Raw genomic sequence first — 26,687 nt, 5'->3', positions numbered from 1 at the left:
TGTCCCAAACGGCCAAATCCAAGCTCCCCACATTGTCTCTTCCTCTCCAGCTGCATGGCCATAGGCCCAGATTCCTCCACCATGTGGCCTGCTTCGAGGGGCTCTGTCCCTCTCTCTCCCTGGCACCAGGCAGCCACAGCAACAGGCAAAGACCCCAGCCTGCTCAGAGCTCAGCACTGCTGGAGGATGAGGTCCTCATGCCTACGGCTCACACCCAGCCCCTTCCCAGCCCTCCTGCTCTGCCTCTGAGCCCCCTCAGGAGGCAACTGCTCCCCCATCTCCCAGCCCCAGCTCCGCTCTATGGAGCCAACCCCGCCAGGGCCTGGACAGGCTGCAGGTCTCCATCTCAGCAACGTATTTCCCAGATGTCTGGGTCGGCAGCTCTCCTGGGCGCTCCCGCAGCCCCGATTTTCCCATAAAACAGATGAGTAGACAAGTGGCTGGATGCTGCATGCAAAAGCATAAAATCTCTCCTGACAATAAATCAAACTCCTTTCAAGGGACACCACTCTGAGTATCCGCCTAACCAAGTGCCATTAGCACATGGAAGCAGTCCGGCAAACAGGCGGTCGCTGTGCCTCTGACTACCACTGCAATCAGACACCAAGATCAGGGCAAACTCGGCAAGCACATCCCCCTATCTATCCGCACAGGAGTCCAGGCGAGGACGGTGAGAGCCCTGAGAGCGCTCATCTCACGGCTTCCTGGGGTTGTGAGGGGGATGGTTCTGGAAAGGGCTGACAGACTCCTCCCTCAAGCCCACTGCTCCCCTCACCCCCGCAAAACGGCTGCACAGGCGAGCAGATGCCACTGAGAGCAAAGACACTGCTGCCGATTTATTTCACAAACTGTCAAGATAACCAAAATAATTGTTCAACATCCAGCCATCACCCAGAACTGCGGAAGTTAGTGACTTTCAACCTGTTTCTAAATCCACAACCTGTGACAAATATGAAAACTATCTCGAAGAATCTAATACATTTCTGTAAGGCGAGGGTCTGCAAACATTTTCCGTAAAGGTCCAGAGAGTAAACGCCCTGGGCTTCGTGGCTGTCCCATCAGCCTCTGCTGCGGCTACACCGGGTGGCACGAGCACCCCCGGGTAAGAAAGGAGTACACCTTTGTTTCCAAAACAGGCAACCAAGACTTGAAAACAACGACTTTTTTTTTTTGTAAGAGATGTAATCTGGCAATCTGGCTGTCGCCCAGGCTGGAGTGAAGTGGGGCGACCCTGGCTCACTGCAGCCTCATGTTCCTGGGCTCAAGCAATCCTCTGACCTCAGCCTCCCAGGGTCCTGGGATTTACAGGTGTGAGTCACCACGCCTGGCCAAAAACAACCTTCTGTATATGTTTACCAGCTAATAACATCTTGTCATGCTTAAATGTCTATAGTTTTATCATAAAACAAATCACAATTTTATCATGAAAAACCACAAACAAACGTTAAGACTGTTATAAAAGTGAATGTGACTCTTCAAACTGCAGATTTCAACCGCCCTGCCAGACAGACCCTGGAGCACGTGCTTCTCACAAAAGAGGCCTCGAATCTGTGCTTCAAAATCACTGGTCTAGGAAGCGTTCAGCTCCTACTCAACATGCACAGAAAATAAAATGCAAATAAAATCTGTTTAATTATAAAAGTTAAATAGGAGTGGGGTTTGCATTGGGTCACTTTGCAGCCCAGCTGGCTCACGGGCTGAAATGGCCCTGCTGGAGGTCCCTGGAAAACACACACAAGAAGAAAAGCAAGACTTACTTGGTAGTAATTGATGGATGGTTTTATCCCCAATTTTAGGAGCACACTAAAATTTAAATTTAAAAAAGTTAGCTGGATAATGAAGGTTCATTTTCCTTTCTTGTTCCTTTCAGATATCACGTTTCACAGTAAAAATGAAGACACTCTTAAAGGGAAGTGCTTTTATATCTATTACTTTATGCAACAAATGTGTTAACATGGACAGCAAATGAATGGTTCCTAGCCCCTGCCTTCCCCTCCCCTTAGCACACACAATAACTGCTCCAGGCGCCCTTTCCAGTTCCTGAATCCTTCTAAGCGTGGGGGTGCAGGGGCCCCCACCAAGTGGAACTGGCATGCAGAGCACCACGTGTCTGCCACCCCCCTTGAAATATAGTTAGCAATTGAAATTGGATGCCAGGCTTATCCTGGAAAACTGCATTTGGTCAAATGTTAAACAGTCGTGTGCTACATTATGACATTCAGTCAGTGAAGGCCTGCACGTACGAGGATGGTCCCACATGACCATATTTCTACTGTGCCTTTTCTATGTGGAGATACGTTTAGATGCACAAATCCTTACCATCGTGTTACACATGGGTGCCTACAGCATTCAGTACAGTTACACACCATACCTGTATGGCTATACCACAAAGCACAGGTGTGTCACGGGCTGTCAGCTGAGTACATACACTCCAAGATGTTCACATGACAACAGTCTTACACCGCATCGCTAAGCAATATATAACTGTATGCTAAGTCCCTACAGCTTTCACGTCCTGAAGCACTGCTATAGAGAATCCTACCAACCTACCACATACGGAATTTACTCACTAAATTATGAAGGTACATGATAAAAATTCGGAATCATTCCAGAAGAATATTCTAATTCCCCATCAAGCCTTTGTAGAAAATTCTAGATCATGATCACACAGAGTGGACACAAAAGCTTAGGCAGCCTCTGTTGGCACGAACTTGTCATCAGACTGTCTTGGCCACAGAGTTCCTGGAACAAGGACCGAGATGTCAGGCCGGGTCCTTTCAGCCCCAGACACGGCCAGAACCCACAGGACCTCACCTGCCCTAGCTGTCAGTGTGGTATGAATAACAGGTTTCAGACTTTGCAGCAAAAAGGAAGGTAAACTATCTCAGTCTTTCAAAATATTTATCCTAAGTTTCAGTGATCATATTTTTGATACGTTGAGTTTAATGAAATATTTTGAAATTAATTATACCTGTTTCTTTTTGCTTGGCCTCCCAAAGTGCTGGATTTACAAGTGTGAGCCACTGCGCCCAGCCCATAATGACTTCTGAACTGCTAATTAGATACATTTTTGGGGTGAGAAAATGTTTCCTAAAATATTGCTCTTACTGCAAGAAAGCAATCCTTCTTCTATGAAAAACCTGATTCAATTATACAGATGAAATCATGTAGGGCTGTTGGCCCCACAGCGTCGTGGGGTGTCCCTTATGCTGTGCTAAGGTGCAGGATCCGAGCAGTAAAGAGACTGGACACTGAAGAGCTGGTAAAGAGCATATGGACTCGGGGGGCCACGCCACCTGTGAGCGGAGATCAGCGAGGCCCCGAATACGCAGTAAGCATCTGTATTTATTAGGTACAAGCAGGGGGAACGGTCGTAAGTGAGGTCATCATCTACAGGCTTAGTGATAGGGCACACATAATCACGTGAGGCACAAGTGGGGGGCCACCCCATTATGCCTCCTGGGCAGAGAGGTGGGCCGTGTGTAGTAGGGGGTTGTGCCGTGTGCAGAAAAGGGGTCCACCCCCACTAGGTCAGCGAGGCAAGAAGGTGGGCTGTGTGCAACAGGGGTCGTGTGCAACACTTCTTATCTGGGGGCTGGAGACTTCAAAGGATTTCCAATAGAAGGATACTGTAAGCCAATGCAGTGGGAGCTGACAGACTTGTGCTCTTCTCTTAAGATATTTATGGGAGGATGATTTGAGCTGGCACAGAAGTGAGAAAAGACTGACAGGGTGTACAGCCGCTGTGACTGGTCACACCAGAGGGGTTCTTCTCCCTCGGTTAATTCCAGGATCTCAGACCTGAGGCCGACTTTTCACAGGAACTGGATGCAAGGTGCTACAACTCCTTTATCAGGAGGAAAAGCTCCTGCTCCAAGCCTGCCATACAGCGTGTGCCCTTTCAGGCAGGGACGCCACCACCTGGGTCTTTGGTTCTCGTCCTGATCTGGCTGTTTTCCCATGTACTGCTTCTGTTCTGTGACTGCTCTAGGCATTCCTCCTACTGCAAACTACTATATGGTTATATGGAAGGATTCTATAAATCAGCACTAAATGTGTCAGTACAGCTCCGACTACAATACCTATATGATTATATAGAAAGATTATATAGAACTAAGTATGCTAGATATAAGTACTAAGTATGATTATATAAGCTAGATATATGTAAGCAGTAAGATATACTTCAGGCACTAATCCTATAAACAAATATATGATTATATATAAGGATTATATAAAGGAAATAGCTGAGCAATAACACTATAAACTAAGATATCCCTCAGGCACTAATTGTGCCTGGGGTCTGGACAGTTATCCTTCCTCGGTGCCCATGGGGGGTGTTACCCACAAAATTATATACACAAACTACATACAAATTCCAGTGCACAGGATCTGTAACATGTCCTGTGTGTGTAACTGTCTTAGTGTATATACTTGGTAGTGCAGAGTTTAAGAGCTAGAAGAGACTTTAGGATTGAGGGCCACCTATCCAATTATTTTACAGCATGAAAATAAGATCTAGAGGTTAGACACACAAATCACACAACGAGTTAGTGTCAGAACCAGGATCAAAAGGCACACCTAAAGCCACGAGCTCTGGGAGCAGGTGATTTTAAACGCTTATTCACAGGGTATTCTGACGTAATCTTGGTCCCTGCTAACAGTGCCAAGCCCTCTTCGATCAGCGCCTGAGCTGTATCCCACCCAAGTCGCAGCTGTTAGACCGTGCTCGATCAGATGACACAGGAGACCATCTGTGTGAGACGCTTTTGTGCGCTGAGGAGGCAAAGCACATGTCTAGAGAAGCAATGGAGGTTTATTCATCTTTTAAACAGATTTGATTCAGAAACCTTAAATACAGCTGATTAGCAAAGGCTCCTGATATTGTTCTGATTTCAAGGAGAATTGCTCTAAAACAAGCTGTGTAAATTGCAAACAGCAACAGAGAGGCTGTGCAATCGCCTGTCATGTTTTTTACAACGACTTCACTGGTTTATTGTGACCTCTCATGATGAAGGCCAGTGACAGCAGCTAAGACACTGGCATCCCAGAACACCCAGATGGAGAGGTAAGGGCATGCCCTGGCTTTCCAGCGGCCAGATTCGGACAGTGAGTGGGCTGGGCCATGGCCCTCAGCAAGCACTTTGTTTTACAAGTTTACTGGCTTGAGTAGTGACAAAATATTCCCCTTCTCCAGAAATGAGGTGAGGGTAGGCAGGGACAATTCAGGCAGGTTTGGGTCATTTCTGGGGCTTAAAGAACCCTCACCCACATCTCTTTCCTGCCTGCTTGTTCCAGGAGCTCTGCAGCAAAGACCCACAGACTTCCTGAGTTTGCGTCTTTCTAAGGAAATGACCTGTTAATGCACTATCCTTTATCCGGAATCATGGCTGAGAAACGCATGCGCTGGTCTGAGTCCTTGTTTTCCCTAGGGCTGACTCTGATGATGAGATGATGCCCTGACAGGCAGCCCAATACTCTGCACCCTCTCTGTGTGATCATGACGTAGAACGATCTGGAAGGCTTGGTAGGCCCAGAACATTCCTCAGGAATGATCCTACTAGCCGAACAGCGCACATGCAGAAGCCGCTGAAGAGGGCAGCATGGTCTACACTCAGAGAGACAGCAGAGGTCCCCACCGGGAAGTGCAGCCAGGGGAAGGAAGGGCGCACCCACCTGCTGAGGTCCAGCTCCCGGTACAGTTCCAGGGTTCTGCCGAAGTACTTCCTCTGGGAGTTGAGCGCATCCACCTGGGCAGCACAAGTCCCATGCTTATGCCACTCATGATTCCTGTGAGGATGAGAAAAAAATCTCCACTTACAAGTAATGAAACAGGCTAGGTGCAGTGGCTCATGCCTGTAATCTCAGCACTTTGGGAGGCTGATGGGGGGTGGATCACCTGAAGTCAGGAGTTCCAAACCAGCCTGACCAACATGGTGAAACTTGTCTCTACTAAAACCACAAAAAAATTAGCCAGGTGTGGTGGTGAGCACCTGTAATCTCAGCTACTCGGGAGGCTGAGGCAGGAGAACTGCCTGAACCTGGGAGGTGGAGGCTGCAGTGAGCCAAGATCACGCCATTGCACTATAGCTTGGGCAAAAGAGAAACTCCATCTCAAAAAAAAAAAGGTCATAAAACTGATTCTCGATTAAAATGCTCAAGCATGTTTTCTCTTAGCACAGAATATTCCCATGCAGTAGGCATGTCATTTCTTTTACAAAGTAGGAAGGATACAATTCCGTATTTACAACATTGGCAATTACTTAAATCCCCCACGATTAAACAATCAGTTTCAGTTCACCTCTACAATTACAGCTTGCTCAATTAACAGCAAATCAAAGCTGAGGAAAAAGAACATGCTACCGCTCCAGCCCCCACCAGTTCACAAAGCAGCAGTGAGGTCTCCTGCAGTGAGTGGGTGCCTCCCAGCCAGGGAATTTCGCACAGTGGCACTAACTGTTATTTCTAAGCAATCAGCCACAAAAAGGCAGGACAGCTAATTACCAGGAAACGCCTCAGGCCCATTTTCCATTTCAGCTTCTACAAAGTCTAGTTTCTGCGTCCATTCTACATAGAGGACAATAAGAACAACTGTAACAGCCTACCCAAAGGGCCGCACCTGAACAGCAATTTGTATTCCAGAAAAATGTGGTTACTGATAATTCCTGATATTTTATTGCAAATTAAAGGTTTACAAAAATCTTTCACATTCTTCATTTGGTTCTCAAAACTCTGCAAGGTGAAAATATTATTGCTAGTTTAGAGACAGGGAACAAAGCTTAGAAGGACCAGGGGACTTGCTGAAGGCCACTCTCAAGTCCAAGGTCAGCGCCCTTCCCACTGCACTGGGCTGCCATCCAATCAACTCCTGATGAGAATGTACAGCCGCCTTCAGAATGACCGGCGTGTCATTCAGACGTTTACCACTGTTAGCATGAAAAGACAAAATCCCCACTTTCCTCAGCTTTATCAGCGATGAATCCATGATGGTTTAATAAATAACATTCATGCAACCACTTATAAAGCACTCATATGCAGTCTTAAAAATGCAATCTAAATGTGCATTAATACATTGGCAAAATTCACCCAAAATACTAGTTTTAGATGACTGCTATGGATTTAAGTCTCAGAAAACGATGAAAATTTGAAAACAGGAAGGATAAAAGTGGATGAGTAACTATCTTCATCTCAAATACGTTCCAGAGTGAATTACCTGATAGCTTCCTATATTCTGTGGGGTAGAAAAAGGAAATTATTTTAAACTAATCGAAATGTAACCTGAATTCCAGGTGACTTAGTTTCTATAAAACAGGGATAATTCCGCAGGTGAGATGAGGTGTGCCGAGCCCTTCCACATGAATGAAAACAGTTCCTTGCTTACCATAAACAGTAAACGTCAGCCATCATTATTCTTGGAGCAAGCTTAACGCAACACATGTTGGAGATAAGACTGATATTCACAAAGCTCACCACATTCACTCGCACTTCACTTGGAACTGGACCTTTTTTATAACCATCAAAAGGGTCAGTCACCAACGCAAAGTGACTCAGCATGTTGCCCTCCGTGCAGAGAGACACCCTGACTCACCCACCAAGCGCAGATGTGACCGGGAGCAGATGTCCTGGGGTCAGCCGCCCAGTGTCGCCTGGCCCGCCTCAGCCACAAGTGGCAGCCAGTCCCCAGGCCGGTCACGCCCAAAGACACACTCCACAGCAGTGCTGCAGCGCCAAGTCTGCGTGACCCAAACCTGGTTCTTTTTCTTACAAGAATGAAAAACAAAAAACAAAAATACCTACTTTGTAGAGGGACACATACGTAATAGTTCTCAATATGGCTAACCTTAAGGAATTATCCTGAGCACCAGGCATATAAGATCCCTATTTTGCACATTGATTCTACTTGAGATGAAAAAGAAAAACGTTTTTTGACAGAGCCTCCCTTTCCTCTGCCAAAGGAGCAGAAGTGGAGAATCCAGAGGCCACTCCGTGGAGCAAGTCAGGTGACCTGAGCGAAAGGCACACGACTGACTGCATGACACAGCCCAGACGGGAAGGAGCTCCTCCCTGAAGTAAGCTATTTTGCCTTTACTGGACCACAAAATAAATGCATACTTTGCCCACACTGTTCTGATTCAATGCTTAAGACCCAGCTCACTGAAGGCCTCTGTGTGTTTGCTGATTTATTTTAAGCCATTTGGCTAAAATCTGACAGACTCTATCATGGAACATTGTAACAACTGGAAAAATACTCTTTCATGTACTCAGTTACCATAGACTCATCTTCTGAAGTACACTGTGAAGTGGCATATTTTTTTTTCCTATCTTCTTCCATTTCAACCCATTATGGCCATGATTTTGAAATAATTTTCTAGAACACAGGTTTGTGCAGAACAAGTGACTGAGCCTGAACCATACACCAGCCATATTTTCATTAAGAGTGGTTCTCTGTACTTAAGGGGGATTGAATGCACACATTGAGGGTCCGTGGATCCCAAGACCACTTCACTGCCACACCGATGAACCAATGAAGAGATGAAGAGGGACATCACTTCCATTTAGCTTTATTTTTAAAAGTTTTCCTAAACTTAACTTTCAATTTTCCTGAAAATTATACACAAAAATATTTCTAGGTTAAATTAATCTTCCTGCCCAGAATTTGATGGGTTATAATCTGAAATATAAATTGCAATATTGAAGTGGGATATAGAAAATAATTACCTTCAGTTAATATAATGTTAATATAAGGAATTCAACTTTATTTTCTTAAAAAAGCAATGATTTTAAAAGCTATCTTGAATTCAACCTGGCATTTATGTCCTGGGAGCTTCTGCTGAGCTTGAAGGCGTTTCACTGTGGCTGAGGTCTCAGCCTCACATGCCAAGTCTCACTTTGTCTCCTCCCTAAGTCACAGGCATGAGATCAACATCTTAGAAGACATTTTTTTTTTTTTTTTCAGATGGAGTCTTGCTTTGTCGCCCAGGTTTGAGTACAGTGGTGCAATCTCGGCTCACTGCATCCTCTGTCTCCTGAGTTCAAGCGATTCTCCTGCCTCAGCCTCCCAAGTAGCTGGGACTAAAGGCATTTTCTTAATACATTTCAAGACAGGAGCACAATTTCCTTAAGAAATTTTCTCTTCTGTCTGATATGGACTAATTCTTAGACATGCAAGCATTTGACTTTGGTGAGCCTCAGAGGAGAAAATTTCTATTTTTATTTCTTTTTTCTTTCTTTTCTTTTTTTTTCTTTTGAGACAAGGTCTCACCCTGTATAGGAAATAAGAATAAATAAAAGGTTTCTCTTTAAAGTTTTCCTCTTAGTTCATTACAAATAAATAATAGTTTCTCCAAAGGTTAATTTACTGTAAGGCTTTTGCTAATAAAGTCGCTGTTATTATAGTCATGATAAAGAAATAAGTGCATCGGTGTTCTTAGTTCTTACACTTTAACCTAGATATTTGCCCTGACACGCCTGGACAAGCCCAGGTGAGGCTTAGGTCACAGCTTCTTCCCCATCCGTATTTGGAAATGTCACTGCTTCTCTAAGCATTCCTCAAGTTACTTCCTCTTTTCCTTTGTTCTCCTCTGCCTTTATCTCTTTAGAAAAGTTTTAAGTTGTTAGCCAACTGAGTGCAGCCTAGACTTTGAAGTCCAGTTCCAGCCAATGGAATCAGGACCCAGCAGCAGGGCAGATGTGTTGAATATAAATGTCCCTGCCTCCTTTGTTCAGGGTCCTCTGGTGACAAGATGGCTAATGGGAGCACCCTTTCTAAAGAAAGTAAAGTTGCCTTGCTGAGAAAATTAAATTTATATTCAAGTGCTACTTCTTTTGCGGCACCAAAAATTTACATATAACACCCTGTCACCCAGGCTGGAGTGCAGCAGCATGATCACAGCTCATTGCAACCTTCATCTCCCGGGACCACAGTGTGCAACACCACGTCTGGCTGACTTTTAAAATTTTTGGTAGAGACAAGGTTTTGTCATGTCTCAAACTCCTGGGTTTAAGCAATCCACCATCTCAGCCTCCCAAAGTGATAGGATTAAAGACATGAGCCACGTGACTGGCTGAGAAAAGTTTTAAAGCAAAGTAATAAATATCACATAGCTTAAAAAACAGGCTTATAAGGTGAATTCCACTTGCTTTCATTTTATTACACATTGGAGAAAGGCACCAAAGATGCTGTAACAGAATCAGAGCTCCTGAAAGGCTGTTCAACCTGCTCAGCCCCAAAAGACAGATTCTGTTATGTTGCTTCCCACACAGTTTCCACTGAGAGCGATTCATCACGCTCCCCACGCCCGCTCAGACAGCAATCCGAGGCTGGGACTTACCAGAAGCTGCTGCGATTGGGGAACAAGTGAATGAGATCAGGCCAATATTCCTTCATTTCCGGCAAAAGATCCTATGCATTAAAAAAAAAATTAAAAACAAAAAAGGTCTACACAGGATCTTAATAAACTGAAACCCAGAAGGTAAATTTGGTAAACTGACACATTCAAAAAATTGAGCTCTGCTAATTAACAATACTTTGTGAATAAAATACTCCGACACTTATTTTGTATGAAGTGCTAAGACACATCTCCAAGTGCAGTATGAGGAATCATAAAACTGCACGTGAAAATACAAGCTCTTACAGGCAAAGGGATAAAGTGTGGCACATCCAGACAGTGGAGTATTTTCAGTAACAAAAGCCAATGAGCTGGCAGGTCATGAAAAGACACTGCAGGAAGTGAAAATGTATACTAAGTGCAAGAAGCCAACCTGCAGAGGCCACACTGGATGAGTCCAACGAGGTGACAATTTGGAAAACGTAGTCTGAAGAGACAGGAATGAGATGTGCAGTTGCCTTGGGTTCAAGGGGAGGAAAGAAGGGAAAGTGTGGCTCAGGGGGCTGGGGCAGGGTCTGCCTACACCGCGCTGTGTCTGACTCGCACCCGGGTCTGCCTACACCGTGCTGTCTACACCGCACTGTGTGTGACTCGCACCTGGGTCTGTCTACACCACGCTGTGTGTGACTCACACTTGGGTCTGCTCTACACCGCGCTGTGTGTGACTCGCACCCAGGTCTGCTCTACACCGCGCTGCGTGTGACTCGCGCCCGGGTCTGCTCTACACCGTGCTGTCTACACCGCGCTGTGTGTGACTCGCACCCGGGTCTGTCTACACCGCGCTGTGTGTGACTCGCGCCCGGGTCTGCTCTACACCGTGCTGTCTACACCGCACTGTGTGTGACTCACACCCAGGTCTGCCTACACCGCGCTGTGTGTGACTCGCGCCCGGGTCTGCTCTACACCTCGCTGTGTGTGACTCGCGCCCGGGTCTGCTCTACACCGCGCTGTGTGTGACTCGCGCCCGGGTCTGTCTACACCGCGCTGTGTGTGACTCGCGCCCGGGTCTGTCTACACCGCGCTGTGTGTGACTCGCGCCCGGGTCTGCTCTACACCTCGCTGTGTGTGACTCGCGCCCGGGTCTGTCTACACCTCGCTGTGTGTGACTCGCGCCCGGGTCTGTCTACACCTCGCTGTGTGTGACTCGCGCCCGGGTCTGTCTACACCGCGCTCTGTGTGACTCGCGCCCGGGTCTGCCTACACCGCACTGTGTGACTCACACCGTGTCTGCTCACACCGCGCTGTGTGTGACTCACATCTGGGTCTGTCTACACCGCGCTCTGTGTGACTCACGCCCGGGTCTGCCTACACCGCGCTGTGTGTGACTCACATCTGGGTCTGTGTACACCACGCTGTGTGTGACTCACATCCGGGTCTGTCTACACCTCGCTGTGTGTAACTCGCGCCCGGGTCTGCTCTACACCGCGCTGTGTGTGACTCGCGCCCGGGTCTGCTCTACAATGCGCTGTGTGTGACTCGCGCCCGGGCCTGCCTACACCGCACTGTGTGTGACTCGCGCCCGGGTCTGCTCTACACCTCGCTGTGTGTGACTCGCGCCCGGGTCTGTCTACACCGCGCTGTGACTCGCGCCCGGGTCTGTCTACACCGCGCTGTGTGTGACTCGCGCCCGGGTCTGCTCTACACCTCGCTGTGTGTGACTCGCGCCTGGGTCTGTCTACACCTCGCTGTGTGTGACTCGCGCCCGGGTCTGCTCTACAATGCGCTGTGTGTGACTCGCGCCCGGGTCTGCTCTACAATGCGCTGTGTGTGACTCGCGCCCGGGTCTGCTCTACAATGCGCTGTGTGTGACTCGCGCCCAGGTCTGCTCTACACCATGCTGTGTGTGACTCACATCTGGGTCTGTCTACACCGCGCTGTGTGTGACTCGCGCCCGGGTCTGCTCTACAATGCGCTGTGTGTGACTCGCGCCCGGGTCTGCTCTACAATGCGCTGTGTGTGACTCGCGCCCGGGTCTGCTCTACAATGCGCTGTGTGTGACTCGCGCCCGGGTCTGTCTACACCTCGCTGTGTGTGACTCGCGCCCGGGTCTGCTCTACACCGCGCTGTGTGTGACTCACATCTGGGTCTGTCTACACCGCGCTGTGTGTGACTCACGCCCGGGTCTGCTCTACACCGCGCTGTGTGTGACTCACACTCGGGTCTGCTCTACACCACGCTGTCTACACCGCGCTGTGTGACTCACGCTCGGGTGTGCTCTACACTGCACTGTGTGTGACTCGCACTCGGGTCTGCTCTACACCACGCTGTCTACACTGCACTGTGTGTGACTCGCACCCGGGTCTGCCTACACTGCACTGTGTGTGACTTACACCTGGGTCTGCTCTACACCGCGCTGTGTGTGACTCACACCTGGGTCTGCTCTACACCGCGCTGTGTGTGACTCGCGCTCGGGCCTGCTCTACACCGCGCTGTCTACACCGCGCTGTGTGTGACTCGCACCCGGGTCTGCTCTACACTGCACTGTGTGCGACTTGTGCTCCTGCACTTGTCCAAACCCACAACACTGCACAACACAGGAGTAAACCCTGTTAATGCTATACTTTGGTTAACAATAAAGTGTCAGTACCAGTTCATTAATTGTAACAAATATACACACTATGGAAGATGTTAGTGACTGGGAAACTTGAGGGGGAAGGGAGCAAACTGTCTATAATCTCCATCCAATTTTTCTGTAAACCTAAAACTGCTCTAAAAACAACGTCAATTACAACAAACAAAGGACAGGCTCTTTTTCCCAGAGAAGCGCTCGTGTGCGCTGGGCACCCTGGGCTCTGCACTGCACTGGTCATGCTAAATCCGAAAGGGCTGGAGTTTACTTTTCAGTTTCTAACACCCTCTACACCAAAACACCCCAAAAAGGTCAGTAAAAAGGTGTTAAACAAACTTCAGATAACCACTTTCCTTCCCTTTCTCCTGTTTTCCAGCACCCTACAGGAGGGGTCCTTTCCTCTGCCCGTTCATAACGCAGCCCCCGCCCCGCAGCCCCTGCCCGTGTGGGCGCAGCTCTGTCCCCGTCCTCCTCCCCTTCAGCCCCCGACTCCGCCTTTCCTGGCTTCACCATACTGGTTTCAGACCACCAGCCTTCCGGGATGCTCTAGGGCACAATGTGATTGAGTGTACAAACTGGGCTACCTCTGTTTGGGACGATGCAAAGTTGGAGCTAACACCAGCAACAAGGAAGCCAGGGCTACTCTGAGGAGCGGCGGCTCAGGCCACCACGAACCCGCGACCTGCCACGACCAGACGCGCCTCCACCCAAAAGGCATTTCAGCCTTCCTGTCATGGACATCCCGGGGGTACGCAGCCCCAGGGGTGCCTCTCCACGACTCTCTCCTCTCCTGGGCTTCCGCCTTTCCCGGCTGCATGGTCACACACCCGTCTTCACCTGGCTGTTAAGATGGGGCTCCAACAGCACTGTCCCCTCTGCCCACGAGGCCCACACCTGTCAGCCTTGTCCCCTTAGCCAACCCACATCCATCAGCCCTATCCCCTCACCCGCTCACACCCACACTTGTCAGCCCTGTCCCCTCATCCAGTCACGCCCACACCTGTCAGCGCTGCCCCCTCACCCACTCACGCCCACGCCTGTCAGCCCTGCCCCCTCACCCACTCATGCCCACACCTGTCAGCCCCACCCCCTTACCCACTCATGCCCACACCTGTCAGCCCCACCCTCTCACCTACTCACACCCAACCTGTCAGCCCCATCCCCTCTCCCACTCACGCCCACACCTGTCAGCCCTGCCCCCTCACCCACTCACACCCACACCTGTCAGCCCCGCCCCCTCACCCACTCACACCCACACCTGTCAGCCCTGTCCCCTCACCCACTCACACCCACACCTGTCAGCCCTGCCCCCTCACCCACTCATGCCCATGCCCATGCCTGTCAGCCCTGCCCCCTCACCCACTCACACCCACGCCTGTCAGCCCCGCCCCCTCACGCACTCACACCCACACCTGTCAGCCCTGCCCCCTCACCCACTCATGCCCATGCCCATGCCTGTCAGCGCTGCCCCCTCACCCACTCACGCCCACGCCTGTCAGCCCCATCCCCTCACCCACTCACACCCACACCTGTCAGCCCTGCCCCCTCACCCACTCACACCCACGCCTGTCAGCCCTGCCCCCTCACCCACTCACGCCCACACCTGTCAGCCCTGCCCCCTCACCCACTCATGCCCACGCCTGTCAGCCCCGTCCCCTCACCCACTCACGCCCACACCTGTCAGCCCTGCCCCCTCACCCACTCACACCCACGCCTGTCAGCCCCGTCCCCTCACCCACTCACGCCCACACCTGTCAGCCCCGCCCCCTCACCCACTCACACCCACGCCTGTCAGCCCCGTCCCCTCACCCACTCACGCCCACACCTGTCAGCCCTGCCCCCTCACCCACTCACACCCACAACTGTCAGCCCCGTCCCCTCACCCACTCACACCCACACCTGTCAGTCCTGTCCCCTCACCCACTCATGCTCACACCTGTCAGCCCTGCCCCCTCACCCATCATGTCTACACACCCATGTCCATGCCCACACCTGTCATTTTGATTTACCATCCTCATGCTAATTACGCTTAAAGCCACGTTTCCTCTGACCCTGAAGTCCCTCAGTGTCACCACCTGGAGGTCTCAAGGGCCCTCTGAACTCAACATATCCTGAAGTGTGCTCTTCACCATGCCTCCCCAGAGCCCACTCCCCGAGTAAGTCCCGAGGAGGAGGAGTCTGCGTGAGGAGCCAGAGACAGCACCAGGCTCTGCGGCGCCCTTCTAAGTCTCATGGCGGCCTCTGATCTCTGCAGCCTCCTGGCTCATCCCACAGAAGGTCTTCATGGGAAGGAAAAAGAAAACAATTCCAAAGGGATTACAATTTGTGATGGATTTGGAACTAATGACCTTGGGGGACGTACCGTCCTTTGGAAGGAGCCACAATTCCTGCAGATCCTTCAATTCTACCCCACATTTTAAGGACAGCCCTGGTTACCCCCGCTCCCTGGGGTCCAGGACATTATCCTGACATACACTGGCACCCCTAAGGAAAGATGAGGGCGTGTGCATCAGAGTGAAGCGTGTAGACTCCGTATGCCCTATGAGGTACGGGTAACTGAAAGGAATGCCTCTGCTAGTATATCTAATAAATTCTCACCCTGTGAGTTTTCTTTAATCAAGCCCTTGTACTGCAAAGGCCCAGCAGGTCCTCCCTGCTCAGAAACCCAGCCACCCATGGTCAGAGAGGACAGCCCTAGGTCTGTGCTCACTGAGCCTCAGCTGTCTAGAGATGCCTCGAAACACAGCACACCAACCAGATTCTCACGTCGGTCACCCGACCCAGGAGTCCTGGGCCCTGGGACGAGGTGGGACTGGCAGGCAAGCATCAGGGTCTGCACGAGGTCTGCATGGCGGAGTGTCAGGGCTTGCTCCGGCGGGAGCCCCTCACTCAGGTCCCTCACGCAGTGGCTTGGGCACAGGGCAGGGGAGGGGAGGAGAGAGGCCAATTTGCATAACTTATGGGGTGGAGATAGTTACTAAAACAGCACCACGGGCTCCATCCTGGTGAATACACTCATGACCCCACAATTGTAAACATGACTTTGAAGGCACACTTGTGAAGAATCTAGGTCAACATTCTGCAGTAGAAATATAATTAGAAGTCAATACCTGAATCTCTTTTAAATTAAACTTCCACGATCCATTACAGTTTTCACTCTTGTCAGGCCTTGAAATTCAAATTTAAAAGAGAAAATAAGACATATTAGTCTTGGTTGGGCAGCTTCTACATGACCTTAGAAAACACTTTCATTAAAGTCTGAAAAAAATAAAAAGAGAAATTATTTTTATTTATTTATTTGTTTGTTGAGATGGAGTCTCCCTCTTGTTGCTGAGGCTGGAGTGCTACGGAGCAATCTCGGCTCACTGAAATCTCCACCTCCTGGGTTCAAGCAATTCTCCTGCCTCAGCCTCTCAAGTAGCTAGGATTACAGGCATGGGCCATCATGCCCAGCTAATTCTGTATTTTTAGTAGAGACCGGGTTTCTTCACGTTGGCCAGGATGGTCTTGAACTCCCGACCTCAGGTGATCCATCTGCCTCCACCTCCCAAAGTGCTGGGATTATAGGTGTGAGCCACCATGATCAGCAGCAAGAGAAATTCTAATTGGGAATTCCTTATCCCATGCAGGATGCTTAAGAAAGAAGGTGTAGGTAAGAGTAGTGAGAGTTCGAATTTCTTAGAAAAGAAACTGTGTGAAAAGCATCCAGGAGTAACGCAAACAGGCCACTGCTTAGTAAAGGAAGCACCATGGATCGCCTAGTAACACCTAGGAGCCGGGGCTCTGGGCTTCGCCCTGGCTGGGTGGACAGCAGCCTCTGCTGCTCCCTAGCACTGGGACCTAAGTGACCTGACCCCTGGCCAATCTCCACCCGAAAGCCGCAGCATGAGCACAGCGAGTCTGTCCTTTCAGTGGGGAGGAGGACTCCAGGAGATGACAGATATAACATGTCAGAAAGTGTCTGGCGTATGCAGATCGGCTTGTAGGATTTTCATTTCATGTTTAGTAGCAAACGCACTCACACCATCTGCTTTAGAACTTTAACTCCATCCTCACACATCCAATTCTGGACATATCAACCCTCATTCGTGAGTGCTGCTTAGTCCACAGGGTCACCAACCTACTCCCTAAGACCCTGAACCCTCAGAGCCCCAGAGAGGCCAGGGTCAACAGCTGGACCAGCTTCTCGGACTTGCCTGATCTCACCCACTGGACCGGACAGTGTTGCAAAGCTTCATTCCAGGCTCAGAAATGAAACGGCTACAAGGAGCAGAGGTATAATCAGAGCATTTGGCAACAGCCGGGGAGAGGGCACCGTGCGAAGTCCAGGAAAGCCAGAAGCCCAGAGACAGGAGGTCAAGGTCATCCGACCAGCCGAAGGAGAAAGTGAAACCCAAAGCCAAGTACCCACGTCTCCCAGTTTAACTTGATTTCCACCAATCCCTCTTCCTAAGGAGCCAGGAGGAACCTAGTAAGTTAAAAGGGCCCTTTCCAATCCCGGCATCGAGGCAGCAGGACAAAACTGATCCTCTGGATGGGGCGATTAATGTACACAGTGCAACGTCGCAAATATGTCCATGTTGAAAAGAATTTACTATTGGCAAACAGGTTGTACTAAAAGTTTCCTTTAAAAGAAAAAAAGAAAAAAAGGAAGAAAATTTACTAAACGAAAGGCAGACAAAACCAGAAAAATAAATGTGAGTATCTCTGAAGTGTGTACTACAACAGAGTTACACACATTTATGTATTTTCATAGTTATTTATAATGGACCACAAGAGAACAAAATAAGAAAATTAAAATGTATTGACCCAAACATGTGTCCACAACCTGTAAACACATATCTCAAAAAGTATTATTGTCTGAGTGTGGTGGTTCACACCTGTCATCCCAGCACTTTGGGAGGCCAAGGTGGGTGGATCACCTGAGGTAAGGGGTTTGAGACCAGCCTGGCCAACATGGTGAAACCCAATCTCTACTACAAATACAAAAATTAGCCGGGTGTGGTGGCACATGCCTGCAGTCCCAGCACTTGGGAGGCTGGGGCAGGAGAATTGCTTAACTTGGGAGGTAGAGGTTGCAGTGAGGTGAGATCGTACCACTGCACTCCAGCCTGGGTGACAGAGCAAGACTTCATCTCAAAAAAAAAAAAGTATTATTGTTCTATGAAGGCAGAATTAAAGAACAAGAGAATGTGAGTTCTGCTAGAAAGACTGAAGATACTTTTAAATAAGAATCTGGTCTATTGGATGAACTCCTAACAACAATGACAAGAATAAACATTAAGACTACATTCAAGCTAGCCTTCCCAGTCAGTGAGCAGCTTCTGCCTGTTTCAATTGTGTGAGACACTTGCCACAGTCCATGTATCGTCCAGTAATCCGGAGGGTTTCTGCAGTCCTTTTGAACTTCCTAGAGAGAAAATATAACAAGAAAATGATTGGCTCCTTGTTTATTAAAAGACATTTAGCAATCCTACTTCTTGCAACACACACCAACGAGATACAGGTACCATGCTAACAACACAGGCTAAAACCAGTGTTAGTTCAAAATAAATTGCTTACCACAATACACCCATGAGAAATCTACACTAGGGCTGGATGTTCTAAGCCTATCCTAAAACATTTCACTTAACAGAAACAGGTGTTTTTATGCGCTGGGCGCAGTGGCTCATGTCTATAATCCCAGCACTTTGGGAGGTCAAGACAGGTGGATCACCTGAAGTCAGGAGTTCCAGACCAGCATGGCCAATGTGGTGATTCCAAGTGGTAAATCCCTATCTCTACCAAAAATAAAAAAATTAACTGGACATGGTGGCAGGCGCTTGTAGTCCCAGCAACTCCAGAGGCTGAGTTAGAAGAATTGCTTGAACCCAGGAGATGGAAGTTGCAGTGAGCTGAGATTGCACCACTGCACTCCAGCCTGGGTGACAAGAACGAAACTCCTCTCAAGAAAAAAGAAACAGCCATTTTTGTTAAGCCAATCTGATGGAAACACTCTCATTTGCCCAGAGATAATTTGCTTAACATACACCCAAAAATACATGTTTAAGGACAAAAGGCTGAGAGTACCCTGCTAGACTGAAGCTTGTTCAGGTACCAAGTCTAAATAGATTAGTGAAATAATAAGTATCAAAAATTTGGAGCCATAAAAATAAAATGATAAGAATAGGAGTACATCCTTAATCACCATCATAAAGATAAATTCATAGAGAAAAAAAGTTGCAGCATTTTTTAAGGAGCTTCAAATTTTTTAGCTAAAATTGAGTTTTTCCAAAATAGTCATCCAGAAATATACATGGGCTATGGGAGCGGATGAAGCACAGCCCATGCCTGGTCACACACAGCAGGGACAGCAAGTGACAGCACAAGTCTGAGCCCGAGGACCCACCTGGGCACCAGGGTACCCCCTGCCCAGTGTTTTCCCTCAAATTGCCTTTTGTAGGAGGCAGCTTCAGTTCACGTTTGATCTCGAAAGGAGGAGAGTCTGATTCAGCTGAGAGGTATCAGCTACTGAATGCCTGAGCTGCAAAACGCCTGAAAACGGAGCAACCTCAAGTATTAGAAATGAGCAGGAGAGGGCCAGACACAGTGGCTCACGCCGGTAATCCTGACACTTTGAAAGGCCAAGGTGGGTGGATCACTCAAGGTCAGGAGTTCAAGACCAGCCTGGCCAACATGGTGAAACCCCATCTCTATTAAAAATACAAAAATTAGCCGGGCATGGTGGCGGGTGCCTGTAGTCCCAGCTACTTGGGAGGCTTAGGCAGGAGAATGGCTTGAACCCGGGAGGCAGAGGTTGCAGTGAACCGAGATCTCCCCACTGCACTCCAGCCTGGGCGATAGAGACTCCATCTCAAAAGTACGAAAAGAAAGAAAGAGAGAGAGAGAAAGGATCAAGGACATAAGTTGGTCCAGATAAGCAAAATTTCATTTTCATTTGTCAACAGAAAAACAAATCATTCGAGAAAGTAGAAGAGAAAGTCATTACTGCTCAGTGCTAGAGGAAGAGGCCAGAGGGCAAAACCTGTAACTTCTTTTTTTTTTTTTCTAAGTAAACTCTTTAATACAACATGATACTTTATAACTGTTACACATTATTCCCCCTAATTTGGTTTCATACTTGGACCTTCAAACCATCTTGGAATAAATAAGAACAATTTTAAATGCAAAAATGAGTAATACACGATTTTATCATTTGGAGATAATTAAATCAATAAATATTTTCCTGGGACTTAAAAAAAATAAACAATAGGAGTCATCAATCTTGTGTATACTTCTGGACTTAAACTTGTAACAAATATATTGTAAGCATATAAAATGTTTTTATCTTATTTTGAAAGCATTAAATATGTAGGGTTGTCCAAAATATGTGTATTGTTTTTTAAAAATGACTCCAATGCATCCACATTCTACTAAAAACAAACAAAATAATCAGACTGATGTGCACTTTTTAGGAAGCAAGTTTAAAAATTTGGAATTTTTTTTAAAGTGCTGAGATTTGGAAGAGGAATATCTTTAAACATGCTAACCATTCACTTCCTTATGATGAACATAACAAGGACTCAAACTCAAGTTTAGAAAAAAAAATAGAGGTTCTATGAAAGGAAGATTAGTAACAAACATTCAGGTAAAACTGCCCTAAGCTGCTAAAGGAGAGGTACCTTATTCCCTGCAGAGTGAACGCTCCTTCTGAAGCGTATTGCAACATATAAATGCAATTGGCTTTGTTTTCATAAAATGTAAACTAGATAACATTATGTATAGTTCAGTAATTGGAATGTTTGTTCAATATAATGAACTAGAAGGAATGCAATTTTCTGTAGATGAATGAACCAAATGGTAACCATAAAACCTGTAACTTCACCTCTGCCACGCCCAACTCTATCCCTCAGGGAACCCAGTTCAAGGCCAGAAGCTGGGATCCTTTCCTGCGGGAAGCGCGGAGAGCAAAGCCTCCATCCGCCGGGGCTCTGAGCGCTCTGCACAGGCTTCTGCGCACTCAGTTCCTATTTCTGCCTGCAAGGAGCTGGGCGAGAGCCCAGGACACCAGGAACCCCAGACAGACCAAGCATCTTTGACACAAGCATCTCATCAAGGAGGGCACCAGGGACAGCACTCACTGCCTAGGAGGACACCCGGGCTGAAACGGAAACCCTCACCACGGCCAAGTGGAAGTGCATTCCCTCAAAATGACATTTTGTACAGACTTTGAAAAATCTCTTTCTAAAGCCTCAAGGCAAAGATGTGCCTCCATGCATATTAACATTCAGTGTGCAGGGACACACTCACATTTTCACATGCTCTGCCTCCCTGAGGGCAGAGCAGCCTGGTCTCAGGCCCTGGAGGCAGATCCTTCCCTGCAGGTCAAACACGGTGCTTCGCAAGTTCAAGCTCTCCCTCCACAGGGCCCTTCAGTGGGGAGGACTCCAGCAATCCCTCACTATCCCAGTAACACCAGCTACACTCCTAACAACCACAAGTTGGTGCTGGGCAGCTTCCTGCTCCTCCTATCCACCACCCCCACCCCAAGGCAAGGAACAGCACCAGGAGCGCAAAACGGAAATCGGGGCAATCACAAATGAGCAAGATAAGGAAATTTTCATTTTCATTTGTCAACAGAAAAATCAGTGAGGAAGTAGAAGAGAAAGTCATTACTGCTCCGTGCTAGAGGCAAAAAACACAGCCTGTGTGCTCCTAACAGAGCCTGATGACCAGCATCTATGCAGCAACTAACAACTGGCCACCTCCCGCCTGCAGTCGTGAAAAGGCCTCACGAGGGAAGACTCAGGCCCAGATTTCAGAAGCCCTGTCAATAAAATTAGGGCTAGCTCAGCAGCACGATCAACCCCCGTAGAAGAAGTGTGCAATGGACATCAGAGTCGGCTTGACACACTGAGCCCACAGGCCCTGAGGGGCAGATCCAGCCAGCGTCCAGGCTACTGATGCTCCAATGAGAAGGGCCTGGACACGGACGCCCTGAAGGGATGTGAGGCACGACGCGAAACACAGCCAGGTGAGGAGAGGCCAGCCTGGAGGGCCGTGGTGCCATGGGTGCCAAGCACCGCAAAGGAGGCAGGGATGCTCCCAGGTCCTCTTCACCCACAGGACATGCTAATAATATGTCCAATACTGTCTAATACATGGAGGCAGGAGACAAACCGAGGCCCACTGTGGGTTGCACTGTGTCCTCCCAAAAGATAAATCCAAGTACTAACACCTCCAGCCCTCTGAGAATGTGACCCTACATGAACATTTAGTCTTTGCAGATGTCATCAAGATGAGGTGACACCAGATTAGAGTGGGCCCTAAATCCAATTACTGATATCCTCCTCATCAGAAGAGACAGAAAGACACAAAGTGGAGAACACCTGTGAAGGAGGACGCAGAGATTGGGGAGATGGGTCTGTCTATAAGCCCAGAAATGCAGAGGACCACAGGTCCTTACTAGAAGCAAACAGAGAAACAGAACAAACTCTCAGAGCCCGGCAGGAGGAACCAGCCCTTCTGACCCCTGGGTTGAGACTTCCCCTTCCAGACTATGAGAATAAATTTCTGAGGCGCTCAGCGGCTGGCTTCTGGTACTTTGTTACAGCAGCCCTGGGAAGTTCACACACAGCCCACCTGGGACCAGTCTCTGCAGGGGCCCCCGCCTGCCGCAGCAGTGCCCACCTCCTGCACCAGCAGTGTGGGTGCCCTGGACGGGCACACAAACCCCTCTTCACGGCGCTCCCAGGTCCCAGGGCCTGTCAAGATAGAAACACTCACCTCGCATACTGTCTCAGGCCAATGCTGAACCAAAATTAGTTTTTTCCACTCATGTCTGTCACTGTTAAAACACAAGAAATGTATTTTTCAAGAACTTTTTTAAAGTTACAGAAAAAATTCATCCACCCATCCATCCCTTCAGTCATTCATTCAGCATTGAGTGCCTGTGGGACAAGGAACACTGCCGGCCCCGCTGCTGTGCACACTCCTGTGAGGAGGGCAATAAGAAGGCACATGTGGGGGCACACAGCGCTGAGAGGAGGGGGTGAGGAGGAAGGGCGGGGGGCAAGCCAGGAGTGCAGCCAGGAGGGCCTCACTGGAGGGAAGTCACCGAACCACAAAGCAACTTTCTCCTCAGGATGCTCAAGAGAAACACAGGCCCACGATCCCTCTCCTGCATTTGTGAAACGCATAGAGGCCTGAAACCTGGAAGTTTCTGTAATTCATTCAGCAGCAAAACATAACCTGAACTAGCATAATGCTATTTATCATCACTACCCTGACTCAGTTTTTAGATTTCACTTGCTTCTCTGCAGAATTTGTCATTTGATTTTAGGGGGCTACTTCAGGTGTGCCACCAGGACTGTTAACTTGAACACGGCATGTGCACTGCTGCATGAATGTTAACCAGAACATGCCAGTACGCAGCACTGCATCACACGTGACACCCAGAACATGGGTCCACACTCCGTCACAAACCGGAGCACTGTGAAACTCGTCTGACTCGAAGACCTCAGAGAAGCCACTGTGGAGCCCCAGCTTATTCACTGAAGGAGGCCTCTCACCAGATTTGCAAAGCTTAACAGAGAGTGAAGAAAAAAGTGCAGCTTACAAAAAACACACATGGGAAAAGCCAGCAGCACACAGGGATATAAGTCAAGCAGACACTTCAGGATAAATCACATTTTAGAAGAGAAGACTCAAAGTAAAAAATCAGGTTGTTACACATTAGCTTTTGTAAATAATCGAGTCCCGTTACATTTGTATAGAATTCATAATTAAGATGGTATGAAAACTTAGTTTTACATTGGAACTAATTATGCAAGCTCTCAGTATAAAAGAAAAAAGCGATCGAGCATGGTGGCTCACACCTATAATCTCAGCACTTTGGGAGGCGGAAGCGGGAGCATTGCTTGAGCTCAGGAGTTCAAGACCAGCCTGGGCAACATGGTGCAACCCTGTCTCTACAAAAATTAGCCAGGTGTGGTGGCATGCACCCGCAGTACCAGCTACTTGGAAGGCACTGAGGCAAGAGGATAGCTTGAGCCCAGGAGATGGCAGTTGCAGTGAGCCCTGATTACATCACTGCACTCCACCCTCGGTGACAGAGCCAGAGCTTGTCTCAAAAAAAAAAAAAAAAAGATGAGCTGCAGGGTGAGAATTAGAGCTGAGAAAAGCATTAAAACTTTTTTACCTTTAGGTACAAAAACCTTATTTTACATGAGTGGAAACTGAGGCTGGAAAGCTAAGCAATACCCAGGAAGATGAGACTATCAATACGCTTACAATAAAATACCAAGACTCAGAGCATTTGTAACAAACTCTCCATCTACAGCAGGCAAAGAGTGGTGTGAGTGTAGGAGACCCCCTCCCACACACACACACACCCTCCCCTACTCACAGAGAAAGTAATGGAGAAGCTAAAGAAAGACTAAGCAGAGGAAAAACGAAAAATCACCAAGGTCTCAAACCCAGTTAGAACTTGGGGAAATGCCCGCTGATCTATGAAGCCCTCGTGCTCTGAATCAACTGTTCTCGAAAATCTTGCCTGCTCAAGACCATCTAATTATATCAGCTGCAGGAATTATGGGGAGGAGTCGGGGAGCCACATGTAACAGCCCATTTTGGCGAACGTTTACTTCCAGCCAGACATCATTCCAAGTACATTCTGTACCTTAACTGATTTCTCCTGCAGCCAACTCTACGAGGCAGACTGTTACTGTTTCTACTTTATAGATGAGGAAACTGCAGTGCAGAGAGCTCAAAGGTCCCACACCTGGTGTGAACTAGCAGTTGACACTCAGCCAGCATACCACAGACCTCCCTAGTAAGACTCTGAACCTCATGGCCAATATACAAGGACATAAATGTAGCTCTTTTTCAGAATACAATGCTACCTTTTAATGTATAGGATTTAAAAAAAGCAAAAAAAAAGCAAAGGTGTTTAAAAAGTAAAACTCTGGTGGGGCACGGTGGTTCATGCCTGTAATCTCTGCACTTTGGGAGGCTGAGGCGGGCAGATTACCTGAGGTCAGGAGTTCAAGACCTGCACAGCTACTAAAAATACAAAAATTAGCCAGGAGTGGCGGTGTGCTCATGTAATCCCAGCTACTCAAGAGGCTGAGGCAGGAGAATTGGTTGAACCCAGGAGGCAGAGGTTGCAGTGAGCTGAGATCAGGCCACCGCACTCCAGCCTGGGTTACAGAGTGAGACCCTGTCTCAAAAATACAAAAATAAATAAGTAAAAATAAAAAGTAAAACTCACCTTTCCCACAGTTACTATGTAAGTATGAAATCCTCCTATTAACCCGATCATCACCCAAATAGAAGGAAAAAATATGGAATTCAAATATTGGTATCCTCCACAGAATTAAAGTTGGAATTTTTTGCAGCACCACCTGTTTATCCCTAATTAATTTGGGTGGCTGCCACACAGACAAAAAAAAAAAAAACAGGGAGGGCAAACCAGGGTAAGGGAGTCAGAACAGGATACTCAAAAAGAGGAAGAACTGCTGTTTCACCACCCGCTGCAGTGGAAGCTAAAATTAAGTGTCCCCTCGGCGACTTCTCTGGGAGAACTTCTAGTGCAGGAACCAAGCCTGCCGCGTCCTAGGCTGGGAGCCCTCAGTGGATTCCCAGTTTAGCTCCAACCCAGGACCCCACCCACCACTCCTTAAGGGGTCACCCCGGGGCATGCTCAGGGCTCCCCACAACCCAGTCCTTCCCGGGGGTCTCTGCTGGGTGTGTTCAGGACTCCCTCTCGCCCCTTACTCCTTCCCAGGGGTCACCTCGGAGCGTGCTCGGCTACCCTCCATCCTTCCCAGTCGCTGACCGAGGCTCAGAGAGCGCGGACCCAGAAGGCTGCAGCCTGCATCCCATGGAAAGCTCGAAGGCCCGACTCCCACGCGCCCCACTTTACCTCGCAACGTAACTCACCGCAGGCGCCTGTCCGCACCGCCCAGACAGAGCAACGCGAGGCAGAGGCAGCCCAGCAGGGCCCCGCGCAGGGCTGCAGGGCGCATGGTGCCGACCTGCGGAGAGAGGACGCCGCTAGCTGCCGCCCGGCCCCCGCTTCCCACCCGCCGCCCGAGGAAGGCTTCCGGGTGAAGCGCTGACTCCAAGGACCCCGCGCCACCGCGCTCCTCCCGCTGCAGCTGCGGCCACGGGGTGCGCCGGGGCCCTGGGACGGCCTGAGCCTCGCGAGCCCGGCGCCAAGCTCCGAAAACAGCCGCAGCAGCCCCCCGCGACCCGAGCCCCTCGGAGCTCCTCTTCAGGCTCGTGAGCCAAGAATGCACGCCCCGCGCCTGGCGCCGCGACCCCACCACGACCCCTGCTCCTACGCGCTGCAGCCACCGTCCGCCGGCGGCTAGGGTTAGTCGCGTTTCCGCCCAGCCCAGGGCGCCCAGCGGGCAAGGACCCGAGCAGAGAGCCACGCCCCCTGGAGAGCACACCCCGCCCAACGGACACTCCCCACTCCCCAGGACGCCACGCCCCGCTCCGGCGGACACGCCCCCGCCGGCGTCTCCCCATAGGACGCCACGCCCCCTGGCGAGCACGCCCCGCCCAGTGGACACGCCCCCCGCCCCGCGGAAGGCTTGGAGAGGCGGAGGCCGGAGCCGCTCCGCTGGCCTGGCGGGCGTGTCAGGCGTGTCAGGCGTGCGAGTTCCTTCGCCAAGCAGGCGCCCCGCGCCTTTCCACGCAGCTCTGCGCCACTCTCTCACTCCCGGGTCCGAGCTAGCCTGGACCAC

The 26,687-nt window shown here is 49.2% G+C and overlaps 1 protein-coding gene across 1 annotated transcript in view; it reads right to left on the bottom strand.

Annotated features, from left to right (window-relative positions):
- RNASET2 (ribonuclease T2) overlaps positions 1-25,970 on the bottom strand; it is a 30,019-nt gene extending 4,049 nt beyond the window's left edge. Inside the window, exons 1-7 of the mRNA XM_012471048.3 lie at positions 25,876-25,970; positions 22,720-22,780; positions 18,309-18,364; positions 16,065-16,122; positions 10,329-10,399; positions 5,674-5,787; positions 1,758-1,803 (exon numbers count right to left, since the gene is read on the bottom strand). Coding sequence (XP_012326471.1) covers positions 1,758-1,803; positions 5,674-5,787; positions 10,329-10,399; positions 16,065-16,122; positions 18,309-18,364; positions 22,720-22,780; positions 25,876-25,961 — 492 coding nt within the window. The 5' untranslated portion in view covers positions 25,962-25,970. The remainder of the gene's footprint in view (positions 1-1,757; positions 1,804-5,673; positions 5,788-10,328; positions 10,400-16,064; positions 16,123-18,308; positions 18,365-22,719; positions 22,781-25,875) is intronic.
- Positions 25,971-26,687: the final 717 nt, after the last annotated feature.

This window comes from Aotus nancymaae, unplaced genomic scaffold (assembly GCF_030222135.1).
Source record: "Aotus nancymaae isolate 86718 unplaced genomic scaffold, 86718_ANA_hifiasm-v0.15.2.pri h1tg000040l, whole genome shotgun sequence".
Lineage (NCBI taxonomy): Eukaryota > Metazoa > Chordata > Mammalia > Primates > Aotidae > Aotus > Aotus nancymaae.
This window is presented reverse-complemented; position numbering and strand designations above follow the sequence as displayed.